This window comes from Hydra vulgaris, chromosome 03, assembly GCF_038396675.1.
Source record: "Hydra vulgaris chromosome 03, alternate assembly HydraT2T_AEP".
Classification (NCBI taxonomy): domain Eukaryota; kingdom Metazoa; phylum Cnidaria; class Hydrozoa; order Anthoathecata; family Hydridae; genus Hydra; species Hydra vulgaris.
Window position 1 is genome coordinate 11,664,793 of NC_088922.1, and position 15,879 is coordinate 11,680,671.

General features: G+C 27.0%; 3 protein-coding genes across 3 annotated transcripts; 2 read left to right on the forward strand and 1 right to left on the reverse strand.

Annotated features, from left to right (window-relative positions):
- Nucleotides 1-346: 346 nt before the first annotated feature.
- LOC136078466 (piggyBac transposable element-derived protein 4-like) lies at nucleotides 347-1,453 on the forward strand. The gene has a single exon (XM_065794238.1). It carries the CDS (start codon nucleotides 347-349, stop codon nucleotides 1,451-1,453), a length of 1,107 nt encoding a protein of 368 aa, XP_065650310.1.
- Nucleotides 1,454-3,602: 2,149 nt separating this feature from the next.
- On the reverse strand, nucleotides 3,603-13,496 carry LOC100210743 (ELAV-like protein 3). The gene is made up of 2 exons (XM_065792342.1): nucleotides 12,614-13,496; nucleotides 3,603-4,818 (listed from the first exon to the last, which is right to left on the reverse strand). Exons 1-2 carry the CDS (start codon nucleotides 13,124-13,126, stop codon nucleotides 4,291-4,293), a joined length of 1,041 nt encoding a protein of 346 aa, XP_065648414.1. The 5' UTR covers nucleotides 13,127-13,496; the 3' UTR covers nucleotides 3,603-4,290.
- LOC105846112 (autophagy-related protein 13 homolog) lies at nucleotides 13,282-15,271 on the forward strand. The gene has a single exon (XM_065792341.1). It carries the CDS (start codon nucleotides 13,432-13,434, stop codon nucleotides 14,731-14,733), a length of 1,302 nt encoding a protein of 433 aa, XP_065648413.1. The 5' UTR covers nucleotides 13,282-13,431; the 3' UTR covers nucleotides 14,734-15,271.
- Nucleotides 15,272-15,879: the final 608 nt, after the last annotated feature.

Sequence of the window (15,879 nt, forward strand, 5' to 3'; positions counted from 1 at the left end):
TTTTTTGAAGCTTACTTAACCAATCCTATTTTAGAACATATTGTTTCTGAAAGTAACCAATACTGCAAAGATTTTTTGAGCAAACACCCTGAAAAGGCCAATAATTCTTACCTTAAGAATTGGAAAGCTGTTACAGTAGTTGAAATGAAAATCTTTTTTGGTCTAATTATATTAATGGGTATTGTACATAAACCAAATTTGAACATGTATTGGTCCACCGATGATCTTTATTGGACGCCAATCTTTTCAAAAACCATGTCTCGAGACCGTTTCAAAGTTATCCTCAAATCATAATCTTAATGATCATAATAGAGATCGATTGCATAAGGTCAGAACATTTGTCAATATGATCAGAGAGCATTGTCGAAAAGTTTACAGTCCAAGACAACACTTGAGTGTTGATGAATCCCTTGTTCTTTTTAAGGGCAGATTATATTTTCGTCAATATATAAAGACAAAAAGAGCACAATTTGGAATAAAGGTATATGAGTTGACTACAGCTGATGGTATTACACTTGATTTCTTAGTGTGTTGTTGTACTGGGATGTATAATGATGACAAAAATTCTACAATTCCTTCAAGCCAACGTATACCAATAGAGCTGATGGGACCATTTCTAAAAAAAGGTCATATAATTTTTACTGATAATTACTATACAAGCCCTTCTTTTGCCAGCTTCCTCTTGTCCAAGAAGACTTATATTTGTGGAACTATTCGCGCAAATCAAAAACACTACAGCAAAGAGATGTTAAATGATCAACTTGCAAAAGGCACTGCTGTTTTTTACAAAACTCGCAACGAAGACAATAAAATGTTAGCCTGCAAATATCGTGCAACTAAAGACAAATCAGGTAACAAACAAAAAGTTGTTTACGCGCTGTCAACATATTACAATCCAGTGATGGTGGAAACAGGAAAATCTGATAAAAATGGTAACATTATACTCAAACCATCAATGGTCAAGTCATACAATGAGCATATGGGTGGTGTTGACCGGGTAGACCACCAATTACATGGAATTCAGGTTCTTCGAAAATCCAATAAATGGTACAAGAAATTAGCTTTTCGTCTAATTCTTCAATGTGCTTTAAATTCACAAAAGATTTATACATATAGTACTGGCAGGCACATTTCATACTTGGATTTTTTGCTAAGTAACATAAAGTTGATATTTTCACTAACCCCTGAGATCCCTCACAACCCTTGTCTTGTTGTTGGAGAGGATTTTAAAAGACTTACTGGCAGGCATTTTCCTTCAATGTTGCCACCAGGCAAGGCAGGCAATAATGATAGGCACCACAAAAGATGTCGTGTTTGTTATGCGAAGGGCAAACTGACCGCCAAAGGACATCCCTTGAAAACTGTTTTTGTTTGTAATTTCTGCCCATCACAACATGGGTTACATCCTGATGAGTGTTTTCAAATTTATCATACTGTTTTGGACTATTCCTAAAAAGATATGTATTATTCATACATAAAATGTTTTCTCAAGCCAAATGTGTATATATTTGAAGACCACACGGGAAAAAACGGCAGAGTCACATTTAAAAAGTTTTGAGAAAGTATATATTAATCATTAATAAAGGTTTTCAATTAGAAAATACAAATAAGTTGTAAATTAGAAAAAATTATTTCTTGATTAATTTATCTGAAGATTACATTTTTAATAAAATATTTGTAACTTTTATTAAAAAAAATTTTTTCCTAACTTTATACAAAAACTTTTATTAATTATTCATAAATACTTTCTCAAAACTTTTTAAATGTGACTATGCCGTTTTTTCCCGTGTGGTCTTCATTTTATTTAAAGGAAATTTCCAATTTGTTGGTGTCTTTACAAAAAGTTAAATATCTTTTGATTAAATTATCAAATTTGTTTAATTTTTTTTTGTTTGATCATTTGTTTAATATTAAAAACTATATGTTTATGAATTTATCTGTTAATATTTTAAGATTGAATTAAGAAATTATATACTTTTGTTTATTCAATGTTGTTTTTTCAATCACGTGACTTTTTCTTTCTTTTTTCTTTTCTTTTAAATATGAGAATCTATTCTTTAACAAAAAAAACAAGGTCTCGTTTGTTATATTCTGACAAGTAGTTTTTATGGCTTTTCAATTGTTCATGATACAAATTCGTTATATTACGCGCAGTCATATAGAAGTTTTTAACTCAGTCGCGAAAGGGTTAAGACTTCGTATTGATTCGGATTATTACGTAAGAGAGTAGATTTTTTCATGCTGATATAGATAGTTGCAGAATTTATGGATTCAGGCCTATATAAGATTTAAATCAATTTTTAAATTTAAAAAGTGATAAAGAAATTTGAATTATTTAAACTATCAACGGGTGAACCCATTTTCGCACTTTCTAAATAAAGAGTAACAAAAAATATCAAATAGCCTCGCTTTACTCCCAAAAATTCAACGACATCAACCCGTACGTTTACAAAGATAGTATTATGAATCTAATCAAAAATTTTTAACAAATTACAAATAAATTAAGCGGATTTGATCCATTTCACAAAAATGAAGCAACTGCTTAATACATAGTTAGGTATCACGTAAACATTGTTGATTCCGATTGGTCAAAAATGAGTTTTTAGAAACGCCACAGAAAAATATAAGCTCTTACCATTTTTAGTTGACGTTGCGTGTTAATACCAGTCAAAATTCTTACAAATAGAAACTATAAATACTGTTGATTTTTTTTATTTTAAGAAAAAAATTAATGCAAACAAGGTTTTCAAGATAAGGGCTTAAATTGTTTAAAACGGTAATAAATAGTTAAAAATGGAAAATAATTTACGGCGGGAAAACTTGTCTTATTTAAGTAGCATTTAGGCCCGTAGAAATCATAAAACCTTAAGGGTAAACAGCAGGACAGACAAAATATCTTTTGTTTTTGTTTTAAAAAATTTTAATTTCTTTCAGACCGTCAATTGTACAGAACTGTTAGTTTATATGGCCGGAATTTTGTCAACAATAGAGGCAGGTGTTCCTTAAGCTCCTTCACGCATCACTACCACCAAATTAACATTATTCTGTTTAAACTTTTATTTTACAACCGTCACATTGTCGGCTGTACTCAAATAACGACTGAAATATGTTGGCATTTGCTTGCTGCATCTTTTATAACGTGTTATGTTGGCGGAGGTGTATTATGAAAAATAAAGAACAAAACATATTATCAGCATTAATAAATCTATATCAACAGTCCCAGCAACACTCAAAAATTTAAAACTAAGCCATTCCAGTTAGTACAATGAACATGCCAGACTATTTTATTATAAATAAAATTTATATTTTATCTAAAAAATTAATAGAAAACTTTGGCCTTTATAATATTTGATTCAAAATGCTTTTAAATATTAAAAGAAATGAACGTCAGTTTTTCCTTTAGAGTTTAAAGAAACCCAAGATGGTATCTTGCATTACCTAAACATATGAAGTTATTTTATTTAATATTATTTTGAGCAATAATATTTAATTAACTTGTACATTCTGATAATTTCGGACAAAAAAATAAACTCCTTCAAAATTGAGGATTGGTAAAGCCAAAATCTTTTGAAACTTACCATGGGCAAAAAAAACAAAACAAAAAACAAAACTTACCATATCAATAAAAACAAAATCAAGTAACCATAACAAAAACAAAAAAAAAACAAAAAAAAAAACAAAGCAAAAAATAAATAACAAACAAAAACAACAAAAAAAAAAATATATCAAAAAAAAATTAACTTAAACTAAAATTGAGAGAAATTAATTTAACAAAACCAAAAAAAAAAAGAAAAGAAAAAACAAAAACAAAAAAAAAAGTGATTATTTGTTAATATTGATTGATCAATAAATGCAAAATAAAAATTAAATAAAAACAAAAAACAAAACAAAAAAAAAACTAAGTTAATTCAAAAAACCTAAAGGAAAAAAAAAAGAAATTTGCTCAGTAAATAAAACCATTCGTTGAAAATTAAAAAAAAAAACAAAACAAAACAAAAAAAACTGGACCGAAATTACCAGAAAAGCACTCAAATTGTTAACGGTACCACAAATGCAAATGAAAAACATTTTCAAATGCATTGGCATTTATCTGAAAATGGTACGACTAAAACTAGTGCCAGAGGTTTTTCACTTCGTCATTTAACTGAAACACATGATTGCAACAGACTCGACAAAAAATAGTTAACAACCATCCAGAAGCTTTTCATTAAAATAAAATTTTTTTAAGGATATCATTAAAACTTTTGATGTTTCAGAAATGAAATTTAATGATTACCTTAAGATGAATTATTACTTGCTGGCCTTAACAGAAACTTGAAGATTTTTACCATTATAAAACATTCCGTTCAAAGCATTAACTGCTGCTTGTGCCTCATTGAGTACAGGCATATGTACAAAACCGTATCCTTTACCTGCTATAACATTTACTTTGTTAATCCTACCAAACCTACAAAATAAACCATACAAGTCACTGTCCTGTGCATTAGGACCAATATTATAAACAAACAATACTATCGACTCTGTAAAAGGGTCATATTGCTCTAAACCAATGTCACTATTTAAAGGTCTTGCAAGTGGATTAAATCGTGTACCAACACCTCGACCACGAATAGCTTTTCCGATACCCATGGCACTATCATAGCCTCCTCCATAATCCATTCCACGTCCCATAACACCAGCACTGTATGGAGCAACATTATATGGGTAACTTTCTGCCATTAATGAACTTTGAGACATCCTTTGCATATTGGTCTGATAAAAGCCATTGAACTTTGGCAATTGCTTCTGATTTTCATTTTGATCTTTAGCATACTTTATCTACAAAAGAGTTAGTATTAGTTAAACAGAAAAACATAAAAACAAAATAACTACAAAGCTATCACATAAACAACATGAATTAGGCAGAAACACTCTATTTCATACATAATACATAATATTTGATAAGTTTAAATTATTATTCTTTAACATTAACCATTTAATCTTTTTAATAACTGTAATTATGTATTCATTAGAGTCAATAAACATTTATTAATGTGTCTTTTTCTGCTAATTTGTAAAGACAAAAAAATTATCTGACACCTAGTAACTAGCATGTTTTGACATTGACTTGGATAGTAAAAAACGTGTGGACCGGAGCTAAGTTTATGCCTAATAAACATTGATAAATATCTTGATTCAATTCCAGCTGGATTTCAAACTTAAAACGACATTGAATTTCATGTAGTAACTTTACTACATAATACTGTTGATTTATGAGATTATCAAATATCCAGATTTTTCAGAATTAAAATAAAAAACAAAGAATAATAAAAAAAAGTTTTTTTTAAAAGCTGTTTAAGTCTTTCATATTTAGATATTATCTTCCCAAACCCTTAGTAAATCAATGCGGTGAGGCTCTTGCAATATATATTTCAGGGTGTGTGTGTGTGTGTGTGTGTATATATGTATATATATATATATATATGTGTATATATATATATATATATATATATATATATATATATATATATATATATATATATATATATATATATATATATATATATATATATATATATATACATGTATGTATGTATGTATGTATGTATGTATGTATGTATGTATGTATGTATGTATGTATGTATGTATGTATGTATGTATGTGTATGTATATGTGTGTATATACACACACACACACACACACATATACACACACACATATACAGCCTGCGAAATCCAGGCCGGCATACTTCTTATCTACTACATCGATCTATCTTTATCTTTTTATCTACTACAGCATACACCTGAATCTCTAAAAGTATCAGCATACAAAAATAAATATATATGAAAAATATATATTCCTTTAATTCGAGTTGACAATTTATTGTAATTATTTGTTTTTTCAATTCAAGTTTTATTTTAAAAAAATTCTTTTTTTTTTTCTTTCAGTTTTCATTCATAACAAGTATAGCAATTTATTTAAAAGCTAATAAAACTTACTTATTAGGTTAAATCCCTCTTTTACATGTTTACAGTTATTTTAATATAATTTAATGTCATTTAAAGTTTTATGACTTCTAAATAAAGCATTTTATACTTTGATATTGATATTATATGTATAGATTGAGTGTTAAGTATTTGATGCTCACTTTGAAACTTTACACTACTTAACTTTTGGCAAAGGTCCGGTAAACTAAGAAATTTATAATATACTTTTAGCTGCAGTTTATGTTGTTGCTAGTTTATAAATATTGTTAGAAGAGAATCAGATATATGAGCAAAACAAGCCTTTATACCAATAGGAGAAAATAACTTTTAAAAAGAGATGCCAAAAATATAATAGCAAGACAGGAAATAAGAAAAACAGCTGTATCATCTACAGCACTTCATTCAGTTTTAGGTAAATCTAATTCTGATGAAGAATTAGAAAAGTTTGAAAAAAAGTTTGAAAAAAAGTTTGATAAAGAGGAAAAATTGAGAAGTGTGACCAAAATAATTTTTTTAAATAAAAATACTTTTAATACAAATTTCATGGATGACTGTCAAGACCAGAAGAAAAAGAAAGCTTAAATGTGAAATCAGCTTTTGAGGAAATTAAGGAATACCCAAAAAAGGATACAGAGGTGAGCAGACTAGTCACTTCTATAGCTTTCTCACAAGCAAGTATAGAGGCTATTTTCTGCACTTAAGTTTACATCAAGCAATCTTGATATAATCACTAAAACCTGATACTAGAGAGATTAAGCATATGAGCGCTATGTCGAGACAGCGGTAGGAATACAAAAGAATTTCTCTTAAATAATTAATAAGTCTTAGGAAAACTTGCTTTATAACGCATCGAGTTTAAAATCTACGCTAGAAATCTTATTTGTTATCACTACTTAAAAATGTACATTACATGAATAATTAATGAGTTTAAAACTCATACTTTTGTTTTGAATGATTTCCTTTAATATTTTTGAGGTTAACGTCTCTCTAACTCCCAATGCCATCTTTAAATTTAAAGTAAACTTTGATACAGATTTTCTAGTAAAATCACTTTAATTGTTTATAAAGCAGATTTTTTTTTGGAATTGTTTTTAAAATTGTTTTTAGAAAATACTTCTAACTTAAAAATAGGTCATATCTCTATTTTATAAAATATTTGATTATTTTAATTTTTTTTCCTGGAGCCACTTCGGAGCCAGAGCTAAAAATTTTAATGGAGTCAAAGCCTAAGCCAATATTTTGGCCTCGATTCCAAAGCCCAGCTATTTGATGCTTTATTCCATGAAATTTTCAAACCTTTAATGCAAATTTTTTGTTTGTTTTATTTTAAATAATTGCATAATACTATTCAATAACTCTCAATTGTAAAGAACCAACAAAAGACAATTTGATTAAAGTGGCAGAAAAAATTTAGAATAATTAGAAATAGATGAAAACTTTTGAAAATAAAGTTAATTTTAATCACAATAAATTAATAAAACGTTAATTCTGATTTTATTGCCATCATATCAATATTTATGTTAACAGTTTTCAAAACTCAATAAACATTTTTTATGAATAACTTTTAAGAAAAAAATACTTTTGTTTAGGATATTACTAGTTTTGTTTAGGATTTTACTTTTGTTTAGGATATTATCTAGAAATAACAGAAGACGTAGAAATGAGCATAAATAAATACACATACATTACCTGAAACATAATGAGTTTAATATTAATGAGTTTTAATACTACTGGGTCTGGCATTGCTAGAGTTTAAAAGTTTTGCTTTTTTATTTCAAGCTTTAAGTTTAATTTTTAAAGTTAACTACTAACAATATAGTTTTCCCTCACTAATTGCAACTGAGATGTGGCAACTGAGGCGTGTTCCACAGCTGAAAATGTTAAAGTAGACAACTTTCAATCTTTTTTTTTTCAATTTTTAACAGATAAGTATTGAAGTAACCACATGAAAGTCTAATAAAAATGTATTTTTAATCATAAAGTTACTTTATTTAAGTTGTTTTAATGGTTACAAAAGTCATTGTACTTTCTATAGCTATTAAAATTTCAAAAAATTAATGAAAAAACTTGTGCAATTTTTATGTAAAGTAAGTTAAAAATACATATAAACCTATGTTTTTCTAAAAGTCTTGTCAAAAAACCTTTTATTAATGAGTGTTGATATTAAATCCTATGTTTTAACAATAAAATGTTTTAGATAAAGATGCTTAGTTAAAGCACATTTTCTTTAAAATTTATGTAACATAAGTTAAAACTTTTCAAAATAATCTAAAAGTTTTGGCGCTTTTTTAAAAATGTTTTTAGTAGTGACACGAGAAAAAACTAGGTTATGGAACAAAAGCAGTTTTTAATCTTCGAGAAAAAACTGCTTCTGTTCCATAACCTTCCTAAATTTTGATAAAAAATCTCTATAAACATTGAATGAATGGAATGCAATTCTTTTGTTTTGGAACTTAAAAAAATCATCACTACCATTACTAAAACTGCTTTTAAACTTCTAAGGATTGATAATAAACATTTTTTTAAATATAAATTAAATGTTTATATTTTAATTCAATAACAATAATTGCATTTTAAAGAATGCTCTTTAAAAAGAAAAACAGTTTTTCAGGGCTCCTAGAGTTGGCCTCGAAAATTGACTAAAATTACCTCATACGCCATACATAGCAAAAACAGTTGGCATTAAATATGAAGACAAGGGAACAATTTCAAACCTTTTTAGCTGATATATAAGCTATGACAGCCACACATGGTTTTAGTGAACTTACTAATGATCTAATAAACTAGTTTTCTGTAAGTATTTTTTTTTGCAGAAATATGAGCTGATTTTGATGTCTAATGTAATAGTCGCACAGTAACGTAAGTGATGTAATGTTAAATAGTGTCAAAATAAAACATTTATTTTCCTGAGTAGGTCTTCTAATAGAACTTTTTTTTTTTTGTAATGAGTATTAAATTTACAACATCATGTTTCAATAAGAATCACAATACAGATTCACAGAAATCTAAAGAAATGAAACATTTTTATAGTTGTTTTTCTGCATAAAATAAGTTAAACAATATTTTGGGTCTTAAGATTGCCATCCTTTTGCCAGACTCAAAACTTTTTAGCTTATTTTATTCTTCAGATTGACAGCTTTTATACATAATTGCTAAAAATTAAGTAAACAATTCAAGTTGCTGTTGCTGGGCATGTAATGTAAGTTAAATGTGTTAAACACCAAATGCTTTGTTTCAACATATTAAATTCTGGTTTTTACATAACATTATATTGGATAACAACATATGAATATCCTTCAAAAATTGTCATTATAAACCACTCAAAACGTATCTACAAATGTTAAGAAATAATAAAATCATAAAAGTAATTGTCATCTAATGTTCTAGCGCTTTACACAATGTAATCACAAATTTCAAAGGAGTTTAATTATAAAAATAACCTATTTAGAAAAAAAAATAACAATAATAAAGATTAGAGTATTAGATTAATTTTGCCAAATATAAAAATAAATTAAAGTACTTTTATTAAATTTTCAGGCCTACATTTTTATATTATAATAAATTGGCATAAAATTTATGCATAAAAGATATTATGAATTATAATATCTCATAAAAACAGAGGCAAATTATCTATTAGCACCTATTTAATACTATTTTTTTTTAATTATTTTTTTATTATATATGTATAAATATTTTTAGGAATTTTTGGTATTTTATTATTAATTCTGTTTCACTCAATATAAAAGTGAACTTGATGTCACAAGAATTTTTGAGTTTATAAAAAAAAAGTATTTCTTGCCAATAGACTTTAACTTATTGTGATGTGATGAAAGTAAGTACAACAAAAAAATCATTATAAAAATAATTATGAAGCTTCTTTAGAAAACGAAGCATTTTTTAATATGCAACTGTCGCAAGCGCTCATGTAATAAAAAAAGAAAGAAAAAACCCAGCAGATACAGAGGATTTTTTATTTTAAATAAGAATCAGGAGCTACTGAGTCAAGTTGACCAATTAACTTCCGAAAATAAAACAAATATGGAGCAAATAGAGATATTAAAAACCAGTTATTTAAGTTGGAAGCTGAAATTACAGATTAAAGTTTTAAAAACAAGGCTTTTAACACACATTGTAACTTATTAAGTTCTCAATTAGAGACTATGAGTATTAGGCTAAAACATTAAGAGCAGTTCCAACTTATTAAAAAATAAAAAAATTAAAACGTAAATTGGCATCTGCTCGTGCCGAAAATGAAAGATTTCTAAAAAAATTTAATTTGAAATTATAATTAAAAAAATAGTGATATAAACCAGAATAGTTACCAAATTTGCAAACATTTTTAAGTGGTGATAAGGATTTAGTTGTTGTTGATTCTTATTTAGACTATGACAAAGTTCTAAAACAATTCAGAATAACCATTCTGAATTGTTCTGTGGATTTAAGTAATCCACAGACTATATCAGTTAAAAGGCTATAGTTGGTAAAAAATATAGTTATATTAAGTTTGGTCGTGGTAAACTTTATTCTAAGTTAGGTAGCCATGCTGTGGCTAGATGACCTAAACTTGCTTTTATATTCCTTCAATTATTAGCTTGTTCAGATTTAGAAAGTGATTTGTCTATGCTGTTTTGTGATTATATGTCTTGTGAAAATTCTATACTTCATTGTGTTGCAAATACATGACCACCTCAACTTTGATGTTGGTTTTGGCGAAGAGGTATTGCGTCTTTTTGCTGGGATAAGGGTGGGAAGTATATGAAATTCCATTTTGAAGTTGTCAATTCTAAATCATAAGGATCTATTTATGATGTTCATTTATTTTTTATGTATCAGGGTTCAGATTGTCATGAGAATATTGCCTTAATTCTTGGGCAGTATGCCAACTACATTAAAAGAATTCAGTCACCAGATTTTAGGCTAAAAGACAAAATAATTAAATTGTTTTTAGGTGGAGATTTCTATTTTATCGATGGTGTTCTGGGACACCAGGGTTCAGCTGCTAGCTTTTCTACAGACCTAGGTAAATTGAATTCTCTAAGAAACCATGCCTCTATGCCTCACAACAGGTAATCGTAACATCTTAAATAGGACAATACAATCTCTAGAAGGTGCTTACAAGGTGAACTTGTGTGAAGGTAGACAAAGTGGAAACTTAAGAGCTCTAGGCAAGTTTTATAAATCAATTAATACTCCTGTAATTTTTTTCATAATAAATTTAGATAATGCTGTGCTAACTGTTTTGCATATTGCTAAGAATGGTGTTGAATCTGTATAAGTTATTGTTAAAGGAGTGTAAGACTTTAAATGGTCAAGCTGATTCAACTTTATTTTATAACAAGGATGTAAAAATGAATGAATTATGGGCCGCTAAAAGCGTTGAATATTCTAAAACAACAGAAGCTTTGTTTTTGTTAGGTAATCAATTTACAGCTGTTAAAAATCTACAGCCACGATGGTTAGTTTTTAATTTAAAATAAATTTTTTTGAATTAGAGTGCATTTACCCGATAGAAAAATAACTGTAAACAGCAAATGAGTGCTAGTATCAGATTAATTGCAAAATATGATTTGCTGACTGAAGAGGGAGAGAGTTTACATAGCAGCGTAAAGACAGTTGCATTCAGTAAGAAATAAGGACTAGAAGCTGCACCTTGTTTTAAAATGCTTTGAATTGCACAGCAAAGCTGATAGGAAGCTTTATACCTTATAAACAAAGCAACTTATGAGCAAAGCAACTGGTATGTTTGTTGGGTATGATTTTTTCTGTTTGTGTAGTTTGTTTAAAATAATTATTGTTCTTTATTATATGTAACATTTATATTTTATATTAAATGTCCATTCAATTATTATCATCAGAAGTTAATTCTACTTCTGTGGTACCACTGCACTACCTAACTCCGCTATTATTAAAAATGGAATATAATATTCATATAAATCAAATTGGTGTGAAAATAAATTTTTATCAATTTAAGAACTTGTACAAGTTATTATCACAAAAGTTGAGCAACTGTTCTTCTGGTTTAGAATAAAGTATGAAGTATCAACTGGTTGTATTACTAAAAAAACTTATCAGTGGACCAACTGATTATTAAACAGTTTTTTATGAGAATAAAAACAAATTATAAAATGATTCAAATTAGCTATTTGTAATTTAAACACACAATTTTTTTTTTTTGTGAAAAAAAATTTTTTTTTTTGATAAAGTGCCAAAAAAAAATCATATTGCTAAAAGAGAGGTTAATTTAAAAACATAAACTTAATTTTGGTTACGTAATAATTTTAGTAAACTTGGTGAGTCTTTATTTATTGACAACCACACAATATATTATTAGATTTGTATGTACAGAAATAAAAAAAATACTTAATATATATAAAAAAAAGTTTTTTAAATTCTTAAATGTTTAGGGTAAATATATATGAAGAAAACTTTTGTAATTAAACGAGTGCCTGTCTAAACCAAAACCCTCAGTCAATGCATGAACACTCCACTGTGCTTATATTGGTTAACTCAATAAAGTTTGGTTTAAATACAAATTGTAATATGTATGTACAACTCACAATCCTTTATCTGAATCCTTTAATATCCTTTATTTTGTGCTATACCCATTATCATAAATATTAAGCAAAATGACGAAAAATAAATCATACCTGTAAATTCATTCCATTACCATCGGAATACCCTTGCAAATTTTTTATAGCATTATCAGCATGTGGCTTTTCTTTAAATAAAACAAATCCAATTTCTTTAGAAGTACCGTCAGCTCCTCTTAGTAATTTTGTTTGAATAATTTCACCATAAACTCCAAATAACTCTTCTAAAGATTTTTCATTTGTATGTTTTCCTAATCCAGTAACATAGAGATTGGCATTTTTACTACACCCTGGCGGTTTTGAATATGCAACTTTAATACTTTTATTTTGTATTTGAAATCCATTCAACTTTGAAATAGCTAAACTTGCATACTCTGGTTTTAAATAATCAACAAAACCGTATCCAAAACTATAGTTCGTTTGTTTATCTCGAATTATTTTACATTCTTGTAGAGCTCCACATTGACCAAATAACTGTCTAAATTCATCATCATTCATACTTTGCGGTATGTAATTCACTATAATCTTAGTTTTCAATCCAGTTGCTCCAATACCATCTCTGTTGTCCATTATGAATATCTAGTGAAACACTGAAAATGAAAAACTGCCTAAACAGATATGGTTCATGTAACTTAAAGAGAAGTTATCTGAAACGAAATGAAAATGTGACACGCTACGCTAATTTAAAAAAAGTAACATCAGCGAGTGAGAGTTAATTTAATAAGAAGTCTGGGATATATCAACAAAGATGGTAGTGTTAGAAAAAAAATGGATTTTAAAAATGAATTAAGCATAATATTTTTAAAAAACTAAAAATCGATAACTACATTATTAATACTAATAATTCGATATTTAAGTAGCAATTTTAATTATAAATGGATATAGAATGTAATGGAAAAGATAATGGTTCAGCTCAAAAAGAAGTGGCCAAGTATATAAAGTTTTTTATTACTAAATCTTTACAGTCTGTTATCCAATCTAGAAGTGGAAGAAGGACCAAAACTAGCTGTAATGCATATTCAAAAGGATTAGATTGGTTTAATATAGCTCTACCAGAAAAAAGTTCAAGTAGTCAGCTGAATAAAAAAATTGCCGAACTTTTTGGGAAAAAAACAATTGGTACCCATGAAAGTATTTGTTTAGATATTGTATTAAAAACTTTAGAAGGGCGATTTACTGTTCTTGAATCTTGGCAAATATTAAATACAAATAGTTTTGAAAATGAGAAGAAATTTAAAAATCAATTTTCTGTTTACAACAGATTTTCTATTCTTATTAAATCAGTAATTGTTTTATCAAGAATATTACCATTATATCATTTGAGTAGAGAGATAGATCATGATTTTTTCCTTTTTTTTAAAGTTCATACAGAAATATACCCTTTGCACAGCTATGAAATGCATAACAAACTTAATATTGGTACTGTTGAAACACCCTGTGGGAATATTACTTTGTCTGTACTTTTCAAAAATAAAATTTGGTTAAATGGCTCTGGAATTCATGTACCTTTGTATGCAATATATAATACAGATACACTTGTACCTCTTGATAGACAAAAAGATCAACTTATTTCAGGTTTTCGTTCTTTAGAAATAATGGAGACTGAAATTGCATTAGCTGCATCAGAAGTTGAATCATGTTTGCCTAATTGGTTTTCTCCTCTTTCACCTTCAAATACAAATGATGCTTGCAAACCTCTATTAAAACTAACAAATGAAAATTTCCAGCCCATTGCAGCTTTTGCGAATTCTTCTGGTGCTATTGATGATTTTCCTGATTTAGATTTGCCAGATTTGCCTGATGTACCTCCTTTTCTTTCATTACTTCAAGAATCGTCTAATTTAAAAACAAATGATTGCTCATTAAATGATTCAAAAACAAATAATGTTAATAAACTTGATGAAAATGTTAAAATAACTACAGATTTTTCAGCTCAAAGAGCTGAAGCTGTTGGTTATGAAGATGACTTTGTACTAGTAGAATTGCGCCCAGCTTTTTGTTCAGAAGATGGTTCAGTTGGAGGTTTATATAGACAATGTCAGGCACCTGCTGTATTGGAAATGTTTTTTTCACTAGAGCAGGATGAACAGTATAATGAAGGATTGGATTTAGAAACTCAACTTCAAACATACAAAAAAGAATTAATTAAATACAAAGAGTTTTTTAACATACAATGATCAATAGTTGTCATCAGTAAAAAGTTTTTATGATGGTTGCTATAAATTCTAATTAATTTCTAATACTAAACTGTGTTATTATTTTTTATATATAAGTTTTACTTAATATACCTTTTAAAAATTATCTATTTAAACTGTTATCCCATTTTTGCTAATATCTATACTGTTAATATTATCATTAATAATATTATCTTTGAAAAAAAAATAATCATCTTTTCTAATCTTCTTGTATTATCTTTGGCTTATATCATAATTTCTTGTATCACATTTTCTAATTTTTTTTTTTTTACTAATTTCATATTTTTTTAATTTTTTTTTTAATCTTTGCAAATATAGTTTTGTATTACAGTAACTTACTTCATATATTTAACTGATCTTGACTGTTTATAACTGATCTTTTATTGCTTTTTATATACTAATATTTAATTTTTAGTTTAGCAAGTCAAAGGCATTTCTTTTTAAAAACATCAATTTTGTGTTATGGGATGTTTTAAGTTTTATAACCTCGTTACTAAAAATAGAAAATTAGAGAAAACAATCTTTTTATTGAATTTTTATTTGTTAGATAAAAATATAGTTTTATAAATATATGGAGTGTAAAAAAAAATCACTTTAATAAATCTCTATAATATATATATATATATATATATATATATATATATATATATATATATATATATATATATATATATATATATATATATATATATATATATATATATATATATATATATATATATATATGTATGTATGTATAACTCTAAGTATCACCATGAAAAGGTCTACCACTTAATTTCTTTTAGTAGTATTCTTGATTTTTTAATTTTTTTTGTTTTCAGCATAAAACAACTCATGAAAAAAATAGTTTACATGTAATAATAGCTTCAATAAAGGTCATAGAAACCATATTAAACGTGAAATTCGTAAAATCTATTTCAGGACACATTTAATTTGATTTAGAAACTAACTTTTTCGACCAAAAAAAGGAAATCAAAAATAATTGCATAAAAAATGAATTGTAAGTCCTAACCTAAGTCTTTGGTTAATAAATATGATGAATACACTGTTAGTTTTACATTATAAGATCATGACAATTGAAAAGCAACTTTTCATTAATAAATATCTAAAAAAAAAATTTAATTTTAA